A 13,842-nucleotide genomic window follows, 5' to 3' on the forward strand; every position below is an offset into this window, starting at 1 on the left:
AAGCAGCATTCCTGGTCATCCCACAGGAGTTGCCCTCTGAAGTCAAGTAGGGAATCATCTCTGTGCAATAGGCAGATGTCCCTGCTGTCTGGTAGTGGTGAAATGATGAGGGAACCCTGTCTTCTTTGCCTTTATATCCCCAACCCACACAAAACTGGTCCCCGAGAGGGTCTTATTAATTAATGGAAGGCAGGGAAGCAGGTAGGTAGCAGGCAGCAGGCAGCCAGGCAGCCAGGCTGATCTGTTGCAATGACTATTGACCCCTTAGGGGAGCTATCTAGAGATGAGAAGAACCTTCCATGAGGTTCTGGGTGACACTTTGCACAACCGTGCCCCCACCCTACCCCCACCTTGAGTAGCACAAAAGCCCAGTCCAGGACAGACCAGCAGACATTTTCTGACCTGACCTTACAAGTGAGTAAGAATGTAGAATTTTCAAAGCTCTAAAGGTGATGTGTTCTCCCCTCCACTCCGGACTCTCCAGGAGATGCTGGGCTGGAGTTAAGAACAATCACTTTATAGGACAGAAGTCTGAGCTGATCGCTTGCTCACCAAGATATAAGCAGACCCCATCGTTTACTGTCCTCAAGAGCCCAGTCAAGGGACTGATACTACTCCACCCCAAGAGAGGTAAAGGGGGAGGGGGACAAATGATGAGGCTGGTACTTTGCTCCCCCACCCACCCATGGCTTGTCAGGAGCCTCTTGCCTGGAGGTTGTAGGGCTCCTGAGAATATGTAGTCTCTGGTGCTTGGTGATTTCCCAGCCAGATTTCAGGGGACTGGACTGTGGGCCAGAGGAGATTGGTGGCACGCAAGCAAAGATGGCCGTGGAGGACTCCTTCACTGCCTACAGTGAGCTTCCCCCACCCTGCAACCTTGACTCAGATCAGGAGGAAGTTGAGGCTTCATAGAAAAATGTCACCAATTATCAGGGACAAACCAGGTCTGCCTGCTGCAGGCTGCTGCTGTCACGGAGAGCGCTCCTTGGTCACCTGCTACATGGGGAAACCCACTGATTTTGGACAGGTATGGACAGAGCCCAGACCTTCAGGAAAGCAAGGTCAGCTCAGAGGCACTGGGCCTCAGTTTCTCTAAATGGCCAAGAGACTGTTATTACCTGTAGGTAGTCCAATGCAGCTGATTAAGCTTTGAGGTGTCATTTCTCCTTCAGGACTCAGCCACCTGCAAGCTCTGGGCAGAGCCACTTCCCCTCTCTGAGCCTGAACTTCCTTGGTGGTTGGGGGTGGGTGCAGGGGTGGGGTCAGAGACTCCTAGGCAGCTCCCGAGTGAACCTGTTTGACTTAGGGGCTGTTCCTCAGGGGCCCAGAAAGGGGGTGGGCACAGTCCACACCCCTCTGAGCAGAACTAAAATGTTAGGCAAGGACAGTGAATTTCTGAAAAGGGGGTCCACTCTCTTCTGTCCGCTTAGATGTACACTCACTCAGCACCCAAAAAAATAAGAGTCAAGAACGGAGGGAGGGCATGAATGTGAAGGATGAGGATCAGGAGTGTAGGCTGTCAGGTGTGAGAAGATTTCTTCTCTCACAAGAGCACCACTCAAGAATAGAGAGGTGTTGAGGAGGGTCGCCAGGACATTTAGCCCATTTGGTTCAGGACAGGGAACCACCAGTCAGAGAGGACAGTGATTAATGGAAAACTTCATATTTAGAGCATGAATATGAGCCAGCCCTCGTGATCCAGTCTGGGCTTATGTCAGATCCACACAGGTGTCTGCAATGATGGTGAGCAGACATTTCCCTGGGGCCCTTCTTCAAAGGAAAGCTGAGCCAGACCCTGCAGGAGGCTCTGCAGGGAGCCCTCATAAGATCCAGGCAATTAGGAAAGCCAAGCTGACTGCAGTTCTTGTGCCAGGAGGAGCCAGGCGAGGTCCTCTGAGTATCAAGGTAAGTCTATTTTTATAGACCATGCATGCTGTGACTTTCATGTGTCTACAGGAATAGAAACTCCCTAAGGTGGGCCTGAGTGATTCATACTGGTACTCGGGTGCTCCCTGCATAAATAGCACCTTCTGTGGGAAGCAGGGGTCCTCTGGAGCTCAAGCACCCAGTGTTCAGTGACAACGATGGCAGATCTGTGACAGCCATTCCAGCCCCCACTGTCTTTCATTCCGATCACCCCCAGGCTATGTGATGGGTAACACCAAGCACGTTCTCTGTACTGGGACACAGAGATTAAGCTGCCCTAGGAGTCAGACCTTCCTTAAGTGCGGAACCTTTGGTGTTCTCAGCCACACCCTAGCCATAGCCTGACTACAGGACAAGGCAGAACGCCTAGACCAGGGCATAAGATCAGGGCTGATGGAGGCTTGACAGGCAGGAGTCAGACACACAGGTGTCCCATACCCACCATGTTACCCAGAGCATGGGTCTGGAAACCCAGCAAGGAGTTCACACAGTCCTGCTGCTACTCAAGGAGGGCTCGAACACCTTTGGCTTTTGCTCCTTTCTTTTTCTTTCTGTGTGGGGAATGGGTTGGGGAGCGAGCTCTCATGTACCCCAGGTTACCCTCGAGTCCACCATACAGATGGAATTATGGGCGGTTACCATCCTGTTTCCTATATTCCTTTTCAAGAAGAATAAGCCTTTCTGTTGCTTGCTCTTTAAATCCTTAAATGCTTGGTCATGAGGCAAATACGAGCAGGAAGACATTTAATAAGGCTATGTAAACTGTCACTGTCCCACCTCCCCCAAGTGCTCTATAAAACCTGGAGAGATGGAATATCTCTGTAGCAGTCAGGCAGAGACCTGCCCATGGCTCAGAGCCCCCTCTCCAGCTCCCCACATCCCTTTGGAACATGAAAAGGCACGAATTAAAAACTTTCCTGGGGGTTCCCTAAGCCTGGGATCACTGCCTTGATCCATCCTACCCTCTCTTCCTGAAGAGCGAGCTTTGGGAGTGGGGCTCTGGGGAGACGATTCTCAAGCACATACCTCCAACTTCCTCAGGTGCATCAGGCATCTAGAGCTCTCCAGGAAGCAGTTCCTTCTCGGGCTGAAAAGCAAGCCCTTCTGACTGCTTGCTTAAGAGCAGCTTTACTACCACATCCTCTCCTGACACTGCTCCATTCACCCATCGAGGCCCGGCACCTGCTCTGAGGGACAGACTTGCCCTGGCAGGGGTTTAACCTCAAGATGAAGGGTTAACCTAAGGGGTAGAGGGTTAGGGGCCAACCTTAAGCGTGGTCAGGCAGGGAGACAGGGAGCTGAGAGAGGCCAGAGGTACAAAGAACAGGTCGAGTGGCCTTCTCACACAGAACAGTGGCTTGGCAGTCAGAAAGACAAGGTGTGGGGGTGTCTCTGAGGATTGGGGTAGGTTGTCTCTGTGGAGCTGAGGTCTAAGGATTGCAGGGAATAAGAGCAGAGGCTTGAAGCCAGTCAGCCAGGGGTAGGAGCTGCTCAAAGTTCACCTTGAACAAACACACCGAACGGGAACCTCATATTGGAAGTTGACCAATAAAAAGGAAACCATATGTGTTCCCCCAGCTCTTCTTTAAATCTGGATCATGTCAGTGGATGGGGCAGCTCAGGAGCTCGATCCACGTACTGCCCTTCAGGGGCAGAAGGAAGGTCAGAGTAAGAAGTGGCCATGCTGAGAAGGAATTGGGACAGGAAGTGGGAATGGGGTGTCTGAGACAAGGTCGCAGAGTCACCAGTAACACCCTGATTCCTAAGAAAGCCCAGCAAGCCAAGAGGGTGGCCCCACCCCCTTTGAAGTCTCTGTAATTTCTCCTCGACAACTTCCTCATCTTCAACCTGGGGTCACAAGTTCATTCGATCAATAAGCCCTTGCCATTCCCTCTTTGGCAGCTTGTCTGCAGTCTGTCCAAGACAGGCAGGAGCAGCTTCCTCAAAGTCAGTGAAAAACAGATGAAGTAAGAGGGCAAACAAAGAACACCCAGCAACCCAGATGAAGATTCAGACACTTCATCCCCATGGATATATGCAAGTCTGCCATTGCCTCCTTTAAAGAGTGTGTCTGAGGAAGACAAAACACAAGCAGCAGGGTACCAGCCCTAAGAGGGAGCTCAACAACAAAGGGAAGGCAGGATAAACTGAAGAAGGAGAAGCAAGGGGAGGAAGATGGGTTCAGGACCCTTTACACCCACACAGTAGCTGCTTGCCTCACCTCTACTCCAAATCCTAGGTTTGGTGGCACTTCTGTTCCCAAGCCCAGATGATCCCCATGAGTGGTCAGACAGCTTAGGAGCACCAAGGAGTCCCAGCCTTGGAGTCTTGGCCAAGTCTCCAAGGGAAGTCCCCTTCCCTGCCCTCTAGGTGGACAACATTAGCCACCAACGAAGGCTGAAGATGTCCAGCCTCCTTGAGAGCGGTCACATGGGCCGCTTACAGAGAGCAAGGTGTTGGATAGTTCAGGTCAAGACAGGAACAACAGTGGCTTAGAATGCCCCTCCCCTCCTCTTCCTTCCTGGAAAGTTGACTGAGAGCTCGAAGGAGGAAGTTCTAGGTACTCAGACGTCTGTGTGACACCTGCCTGCTCTTGTGTCATGATGATAGCCAATTCTCTCAGGGGCCTGGCTGATGTACTGCCTATTACTGCTCCTAGCTATGGTCCTGTGTGGATTCCCCTGAATATGCAGATGCAGACATAGGTAACTCTTCAAAGCTGATGTTTGCACTGGTGCAGAAAGACCACAGTATCCAGAGGGGACACTTCACAACGAAGGTTCTAGAAAACATAGACTTCAACCAAGGTTTCTCCTGCTGCTGAATTCAGGGTACGAGGAAATACTGTGTTTTATGTTAACAAGGTCCTCATGGTGGGAGAGAAGCCCACCAGACCCTTTGGCACCTTCATGCCACCCACTGCATGAAGCCTCCAATATCTTGCATACATATGTATGTCAATGTTCCTGCATTCACACCACTGGCTTCATCTTTGGCTTCTACTGGAGCTGAGGGAGGTCTGACATGAGGTGGAAAGAATTCTGGGCTGAAACAGTGATTCTGCCTCTATCTAAATCTAGCACATTTTCTCATCTCTGATGCCACCGCTGATCTGCTTAACATTGCCAAAGTCACTGCCACCAACTCATTTTTTAAAGGAAAATTAATTGTAGTTTTTCTTTCGTCTGTCTGTCTGTCTGTCTGTCTACCTACCTACCTACCTTCCTATCTAGTTTTAAGACAGAGTGTCTGTGTAGTCCTGCTGTCCTGGAACTGGCTCTTTAGACCAGGCTGACTTCGAACTCACAGAGATCTATCTGCCTCTGCTTCCCAAGTGCTGGGATTAAGGATGTGTGCCACCATGTCCAGCCTGCCTAGCCATTGGAAATCACTAATTCTGTTACAATACCTTGTGCTTTTGTTCTCACAAAGGTTTTATTCCTTTGGGCTCTTTAGCAGGGAGAACATCTGCAATCTTTACTGGAGGTAAACACCAAGAAAGACATCTGTGGTGAAAAGAAGATTGACTTGGGCTCGCTCACTCACAGATGGCCCAGTCCATACGCACTTGCCTCTGTGTTTCTGGACCATGACGCAGGATAAATATCATGACAGTGGGACTGTCTGGCATGAGCTCTTCACCTCAAAGTGGACAGAAAGCAGAGAAAGGAAGGGACCCCGGCTACCGTACAACCTTCAAAGGCACGTCAGGGGGCACCACTTCCTCTACCTAAGCTCCACATCCCAAAATAGTGCCACCATCTGGGGACCAAATGCTACCCCCCAACAACACTAGCAAACCCTCCACAGATATAGGAACTCAGTGCATTCACTTCCTTCTTGGGTATCTTTGACATAATCTTGACTCTTTTTTTTTTTTTGGTTCTTTTTTTCGGAGCTGGGGACCAAACCCAGGGCCTTGCGCTTCCTAGGTAAGCGCTCTACCACTGAGCTAAATCCCCAGCCCCAATCTTGACTCTTTTTAATCTTGGGGTGAAGGGTAGGAATCCTTTTCCAATACCAAGAACTGGAGAGTCAGGGCTAGGGCGAAGAGTCTCTGCTACTAATGTGGGTGCGGTGTGCCACTACCTGCTCCCTGTCCCCCATGTACCCACTTCCTCTCTCTCTCTGATGTCACCAAGTATCTTCCCAATCACACCTTACTCTAACGCACTATTCAGTCTTCATCTTCAGTTCCAGTTGGCTCTACTAAGCCACCTTGACTGCTTAAGGAAGGAGTTGTCATTGAGGGTGACAGCTGCCCCACCACTTTATATGTCCTAGGGATTAGCCAATAGGCTATGACCTTGGGAGCGGGGGAGGGAAGTCAGTTAATTCTCCACACTATCTAGGACAGGAACACTACAAGTGGCTTCATTTATAGAGCAGGAAACTGAGGCAGGGGGCTCAAGTAACATGCCTTAGATGGGCATCATCCCCGAGAAGGGGGTCACGACCTGCTCTAGTCTCCATCTCCATAAAGAATAAACAATGACTACACTAGCTAGGCATGGTGGCGCACACCCTTGATGCAGAGCTGTGGTTTGGACCTTCTCAGGTAATGGTGCCTGAGAGTCTAGAACTGTATCTGTCAGCAAAACCCTGTACTGAGTCCTCCCCACGCCCCATGAGGCAGGGCTGATGAGTGGCCCCACTCTGTACGTGTGGCAATTCACACCCTGAGGTTCAGTTGTCTACAGCAGCCCCTTAAGAAACCAAGTACTCTGCTAGGTTGGAAGCCGAAGGAAATGAGGTTACTGCAATAAAGAGGTGTGTGTGTGTGTGTGTGTGTGTGTGTGTGTGTGTGTGAGAGAGAGAGAGAGAGAGAGAGAGAGAGAGAGAGAGAGAGCGCACATGTGCTCAATGCAGCATTAGTCACAGTGGAATCTACCTAAGTGTCCATCAACAGATGAGTAGATGAGAAGATGTGGCACACACATGAAATGGAAAACTATTGACCCTAACAAAGGACAGAATCCTGCCAGATGTGGTGATAAAGCCTGTAATCCTAGCACACGGGAGGCAGAGGGGAAAAGATTAAGACGTCAAAATCACCCTTGGCTACTAACAGATTTGAGACCAGCCTGGCCTACATGAGACCCTGCTAGAGAGAAGGGGGAGCAGGTGAGGGGAGAGAAAAGAGAGAGGAGAAGAGAGAAGAGGAGAGGGGAGAGGAGGGAAGGGGAGGAGAGGAGACTAGAAAGATGGCTTATTCAATAAAGCGCTTATCATATAAGCCAGAGGACATGCTTTAAATGCCCTCAAAGCCACATTAAAAGAGTAGTCATGCCCTGCGCACCTGCAATCGGAGCCCTGGGGACAAGAGAGAAAGACCCTGGAGATTGCTGGTGGGCCAGCCTAGTCCCCAGTCAGTGAGCTCTAGGTTTAGTGAGCAATTCTGTCTCCAAAACTAAGAAGAGAATGCAGAGTGACTGAAGAAGGCACTGGAGATTGACGTATGACCTGTATACGGATGTACACACAGAAATATGCTGACACGGAACGGGAGAAGAAAGGAAGGAGGGAGAACCTTGTGATTTACATCACCATGAGTCAAACGGGAGATCATCGTGGTTGTTGAAAAACAACGGCAAATGGCGTGGAAAGACAATTGTCACATGATCCGACTCACAGGTCATTTCCTAGGAGTGGCGAGAAGGGCATTCCCAGAGGCTAGGGGAGAGGCTGGTCTGAGAGTAAAGACTACATGTATTGTTTGCTTGCTTGGTTTGTTTTGTTTTGTTTTTTGAGAAAGGGTCTGTGGTGGTTTAAATAGAAATGGCCCCATAGACTCACAGTTTTGAATGTTTGGTCACCAGAGAGTGGCACTATTAGGAGGTGTGGTCTTGTTGGAGGGAGTGTGTCACTGGGGGTGGGTTTGGGGGTTCCAAATGCTCAAGCCAGGCCCAGAGTCACTCTCCCTTCCTACTTCCTTCTGGTCCAGATGTAGAACTCTCAGCAATGTTTCCAGTGCCATGTCTGCCTGTATGCAGCCATGATTTCTGACACATAATGTGCTAAGCCTCTGAACTTTAAGCCAGCCTGAATTAAATGCTTTCCTGTATAAGAGTTGCCATGGTCAAGGTCTCTTCTTGGCAACAGAACAGTGACTAGGACAGAGTCTCACTATGCAACCTTGGCTGTCCTGGAACTCACTCTATAGAACAGGCTGGCCTTGAATCTTAGGGATTCTATTGCTACCCACTCTGTCCCCAAGTGCTGTGATTAAAGGTGTGTGCTACTTTGCCCCAGCCATCACCGTTTTGTGTTTGTGTTTGGTCCTCCCTTCCCCACCCCTGGCACTGGGCATGGAAGCCTTGGTATCTTCCATATAAAGTCCATTCCCTTCACCAAGCTACATTCTCAACACTACTGTGCATTTCTAGACAAGAGAAAAGAGATCTTTCAATGCTTTATCACAAAGAATCAGTGTTTGGGGTCATGGGTGAGCCTTGATCATTATGAACCTATACTAAAGGTTGACATATCACCCCACAAATCTGCACAAGAAAGGCTGCCAACTGCAAACTATTGAGGAAGATAAGCCACAGCCCAAACCTGGTCTGCTTGTTGCCTGCCTCTATCCCACTTTTCTAGGTCCATGAAATCCCTGTCCTCCTCACACTGACTTCATGAGATCTACTGTCACCTTTGCAGTTTAGTTCCTCACCCTAGTCACAGCACAGTGGAGTCCCTCTCTGCCTCAGAGGGCCTCCAGGACTGTAAGTGAGGTCCCAATCTTCCACTGCTCAGGTCATCCCCAGTCTGGGTCAACACTCCAGCCAACATCAGCACACTCCAGGACGACTGCAGCTTATCAACATGAGAGTCATGGTTCCAGTACCCTTTCCTGGGATAAGTTGAGCCCCATCCCAGCCTAGGCATCCCCTCATCTAACAGACCAGCCATAGACACTTTCATCCTCTAGCCTCACCAGACAAACCTGGTTTCCCGGGTGAGAGAGAGGCTCTGACCCTTCGTCCTACAGCCTAGCCAGTGTGTGCATCAAGCTAGTTCCTGGCCAGGGCACCTGCTGCTTAAGGAAACCCTTCCACCCAACTTCCTGGGGCACCTGCACCATCAGTAAGCAGTTGTTATTTTCAGCATGAGCCAGAGAGCAGAGGAACTGTGAGGGATGTCACCAGAGTACAAAGGGCTTCCTGGGAAGTATGTCCTCAGTGCTCTAGGACTTAGGGCGACCGGAAGTCTTGGGCCTCTGGGTTATGCAATTCTTACATTTCAGAGACATCTACAAAGGAACACCCAATTTTGTTACATAAGGCACACACCATTATTTGAAGAGCAAGCTATTGTGGAAGAGAAACTTTCCAGTGTTCATTAAAATAATTGAATCTACACTTCTAAATGAAAAGAGCCAGGGCATGAATATTTATAAGATGGATTCTCAGAAGCCTCTTGACTGAACGCCCCCAGAGCACTGAACTGGAGAAGGGGTGAAGTATGAGGACAGTCCTTCATGCTGAGTTGGGGGTGGGGTTGAATGTCTTGTGCTCAGCCAGCTGCCCACTCCCTCTGCACTAGCCCTGCCTCTCCCCATCCCTGAGCCCATCCTTGCCTGGCCTCCTGAAACAATCCCACCCTCAAGCACTAGGGTCTCAGTTTCCACACTTGTGCAGTGGGCACAGCTATAGACTACAGGCAATTCTCTGTCTCTCTGTTCCCGTCCACTACATCCTTATGAAATGCTAAAAGAACTGAGTCTAGAGCAGATTCAGATTCCAGAGCCTCAGGTCTCCACCCACCTGCACTCTGATCACCCCATCACTGCTTATGCGCCCCCTCTTCTTGACTGCCTACCTCATCCAGCTAGGTTCCTAACTCCCACCAGCCAGCCCTCTCCCTTGTTGGAGCCCATAGGCTCTTCAATGCCTGCCTTCCTGCTTCCTCTCTACTCTATATACTTTTCTTTGGCTGCCCACCTCTGGGTGGCCCTCCCTGGCCCTTCTCTGGCCTCTTGTCCCCTGAACTAGGCTATTGTACTTTTTCCCGACCACTTGCCTCCTCCTACTTCCTCCCTAGGATTTCCTGCCAACAGGCCTAGGGACCCATGACAGTGAGCGTTTGGGGCTCTGGAAGCTGTAGGAGTCAAAAGTCTGCTGGACACAGGGCAGAACATACAGCAGGCAGCTTCTGTGTAGCCTGCTAAGGTCATGGAAGCTTTAGGAAGCCCCCAGTTCACAATGAGTCTACCCATATGCATTGAGGGTCTGATCCTAGTCGCTTCACCTTCAGGACAAAGAAAATAGGAAAAAAACTCTCTTTTGTCTCTTTTCTTGGTCTCCTCATCCCCAGGTGACCCTAAAAGCCAAGATGTGACTCACTCTGTGCCTCAATATCTGTCCTTGAAGTACCTTCCTATGGTGGTTTGTAGGTGGTGTATGGTGCTTGGCCCATGGGAAAGAACACTGTTGGGAGGTGTGGCCTTGTTGGAGTAGGTGTGGCCTTGTTGGAGTAGGTGTGGCCTTGTTGGAGGCAGTGCATCACCATAGGGGTGGGCTCTGAGAGCTCCTAGTGCTCAAGCTCTGCCCTCCTCAGAAGACAGTCTTCTGGCTGCCTTTGGAACAAGACAGAACTCTCAGCTCCTCCAGCCCATGTGCCTGCATACCGCCAATGCTTCCCTCTATGATGATAATGGACTGAACTTCTGAACCTGTAAGCCAGCCCCAATTGAATGTTGTCCCTTATAAGAGTCACCTTCATCATGGTGTCTGTTCTTAGCAATGGAAACTAAGACAGACACCCTTGAGCCAAACAGGTCTCTGGAACCTGGGGCAGGGGATCCTTCTCTTCCTCAGAGACAACTGGCTGGTACCCCAATTTCTGGACCACCATAACCATATGACCACCCAAAAAAGGCTCCTGGTGCCATGCTTAGACAAAGAGGCTATGTGTGACTTCAGCCTGGCCTTGTTGCCAGTTCATAAACATGTCTGGAATATATCAGAGAAGGCTTCATATTAAACAGACGTAGGCCCACTCAGGAAACCAGAGTGTGGAGTCCAGAGCCTAGAGGCAGCCCCATCCCAGCATAGATCCAGGCCCAGAGTGATTCCTGGATCTACAACAGGAGGGCACACTCTATCAGCTGGATTCCAGGGGGGTCTCCACTGGGTCACTTGTTCTGGTTATTAAGATGACTTGCCTAGTTTGTTCCATCCCGAATCCAGAATAGTTGTGCTGTGCAGTGCAATCATCCTTTTACCTTCACAGGCCCATAGCCAAAATCACACATCTGTGCTCAGATGTGCACACACAGAGACACACGATCATACACATGTAACCATATACACAGACATACCTAGGGACATATCCTAGCCCAGAAACGCACTTTTAGAATCAAACATATAACCAAACACGCACACACACACACACACACACACACACATACACACACACACACCCAAGGACGCAGGCATGCAGGACGTACACAACCACAGTAATCATCAGGGAGGCATAAAGTCAGAAAGTTACATATGCCCTCAGTAAGGCACACCCTGAACCCACTCACCCACTCGTGAACCCCATGTGGCTCGTTAGTACCCACCCTACTGCTGAGCTCCTGGGCCTTCTCGACACTGCACCTCCCAAACCCTCCTTACCAAGGCACTTGCTTCATAGGAGAAAAGGAACCCATTGTTCAAGAGATACCCAGAGGGGTTGGAATCAGAGTCTTGGCATCGTGACCTGAGCCAGTGGCAAGGACCAGCCAATGGCCTTGCTAATGTGGGACAATGACACTCATGGCAGCCAACGCTATGGGGTGACCCCAGACCTGGGGACCACTTCACGACACATGGACAGATTGAGGGTGTTCTTCCCGAGGGTACTTAAAAAGTCTTTAGCCTCTAAGGCTTCCAAAGAGCCGCAGACCCTATAAAAGCCGCTAAGGAAGGAACCCTGTGGGTACAGTCTACAAGGAGCAAGAACTCCACTGGGGTTAATTTGGATTGGATCTTTTATAGAACAAGTTTATTAAATTTTAGCCATATATAACAATGTATAAGAAAATATACTTAAGTGGAATTTTTATTACAAATGAAATTGTGCAAATAAATAAGCACTTGAAAGATTGTAAGTATTTGACAGACTAATGGAAAATCCACAAGGGGGAATGCTGGTTCTAAGAAGAACAAATTATGGTAATATTGGACATCCCCCTCCATTTCTATAAATAGCAAATAGCGTGATGCAACAGAATCTACAGACACAGAGGATGAAGTCACCACCGCTCTTGCTGGATATCCTCATAGAAGAAGAACGGAATTTGGTAGAAGCGAAAGGAGCCAGACTGACTGAATGTGTCACCAAGGACATGACCAAAGCCAGCACTCAGGTTTAGGTTTCGGTTCTGATAAAAACCAATAGCAGGCTGGAGGTGAGCAGGCTGGAGGTGAGCAGGCTGGAGGTGCGTTTGGCTCTGTGGCATTTTGAGTGCTTAACACACACAAGGCCTCAGGATCTGTATCTAGCACTAAAAACCTGGAAATAACTAATGAACACAAAGAAAACGGTCTTCAGACTCAGTCTTCTTAGAAAGGTGTCACCTGGGCTTGGTGTGCAGGAGAAGGGAGTGTGGTTCTAGGAGTGAATCGGAGAATCCAGGGCCAAGGAACCAACTTAGGCATGGCAGGACCAAGAGTGCTGCGATATTCTGAGTCCTGACGCAAGGGCTGGGTGGGCCTGGTGGGTATCAGGAGAAGGGGCATGGGGCCCAGGATTGGGCTGGAGAGAGAGTAGCTCCAAGGGTTTAACGTTTCTAAAGAAGATGCTCCATCCATACAGTGAGAGTGTCAGATGCAGAAAGGCTTGGGAGTTATCCCTGTGAGGAGAGGAGAAAAAGCTCATGAAATGTGTGTGAAAAGTGACCAAAACTCTGGGGCAGGGAAATGGCTCAGTAAAGATGCTTGCTGCCCAACTTGAGCTAGACCACCAGAGTCCACATGGTGAAGGACAAAACTGACTTCCCCAGGCTAGCCCCTCACCTCCGTATGCCACTGTGCTGTGCACATACACAGTAAATACTTAAATGCTTTCTTCTTTTCAGGACAGGCTTTCTCCATGTAACCCTGGATGTCCCCGAACTCACTCTGTAGACCAGGCTAGCCTCTGCCTCCTGAGAGCTAGGATGAAAGGCGAACTTAATTTTTACATTTTCAGACTACCACTACCCGGCAAACTTAAATTTTTAAGTAGCAAAACTCTGGGTGCTGGGACTGTGGCTCAGTGGTGCAGCGTTTGACCAACAAGCATTAGACCTTGAGTTTCATTGCTGGTGAAGAGGAAGGAGGGCGTGGATAATGAACTGCAGGGAAGAGTAACATCAAAGAGACTGACAGAGATGTTAGAACCATGAAGATAGAAAGACATGGGTCAGACACAGGAGAACTACAATTCACAAAGGTCCCGGGGAGTGTCTTAGTTTGTGTTTCTATTGCTGCTATGAAACACCATGAACTAAAAGGCAAGTTAGGGAGGAACAGGTTTATTGGCTTATATGTCCAGACCATAGTCCATCATTGGAGGAAGTTGGGACAGGAACTCAAACAGGGTTGGACAAGAACTCAAACAGGGCTGAATGTGGAGGCAGGAGCTGATGCAGAGCCATGACTGGATGCTGCTCACTGGCTTGGTTTTTCTCACTGCCATTTTGCTAAAGCCAACTTTCAACTTAGGTTTCCTTTCTGATAAAAAAGCAACAGAGGCCTGAGGTGTGTTTAGCTCAGGGGTATTTTGAGTACTTAACACGCTCAGGGCCTCAAGCTCCGTTTCTAGCTGAAGATAACTAACCAGATGTGTTGATTCTCGCTTCCCATGGCTTGCTCAGCCTGCTTTCTCACAGAGCTCTGGATACCAGCCTAGGGATGGCACCACCCATCATGGGCTGGGCCCTCCCAC

The 13,842-nt window shown here is 49.6% G+C and overlaps 1 protein-coding gene and 1 long non-coding RNA gene across 4 annotated transcripts in view; both read right to left on the reverse strand.

Moving 5' to 3' along the window:
* Positions 1–13,842, reverse strand: part of LOC134478855 (uncharacterized) — a 57,638-nt gene that overhangs the window by 25,319 nt on the left and 18,477 nt on the right. The gene's annotated exons all lie outside the window — the stretch shown is intronic.
* The window catches only part of Gpr55 (G protein-coupled receptor 55), a 43,679-nt gene that overhangs the window by 18,629 nt on the left and 11,208 nt on the right, over positions 1–13,842 (reverse strand). The window contains exon 1 of one of the 3 annotated variants that reach the window (NM_001427436.1): positions 4,148–4,381. The exons of 1 other annotated variant lie outside the window; for it this stretch is intronic. Coding sequence is in view for 1 of the 2 variants with exons in the window: in XM_006245495.5 (XP_006245557.1) it covers positions 1,119–1,161 (43 nt within the window). In the remaining variant the exon portion in view is untranslated. Of the gene's footprint in view, positions 1–1,118; positions 12,767–13,842 lie in introns of those variants that run through there. One more of the 3 variants, XM_006245495.5, reaches the window with a different exon arrangement.

The sequence above is a fragment of the Rattus norvegicus genome, chromosome 9 (assembly GCF_036323735.1).
Source record: "Rattus norvegicus strain BN/NHsdMcwi chromosome 9, GRCr8, whole genome shotgun sequence".
Taxonomy (NCBI): Eukaryota; Metazoa; Chordata; class Mammalia; order Rodentia; family Muridae; genus Rattus; species Rattus norvegicus.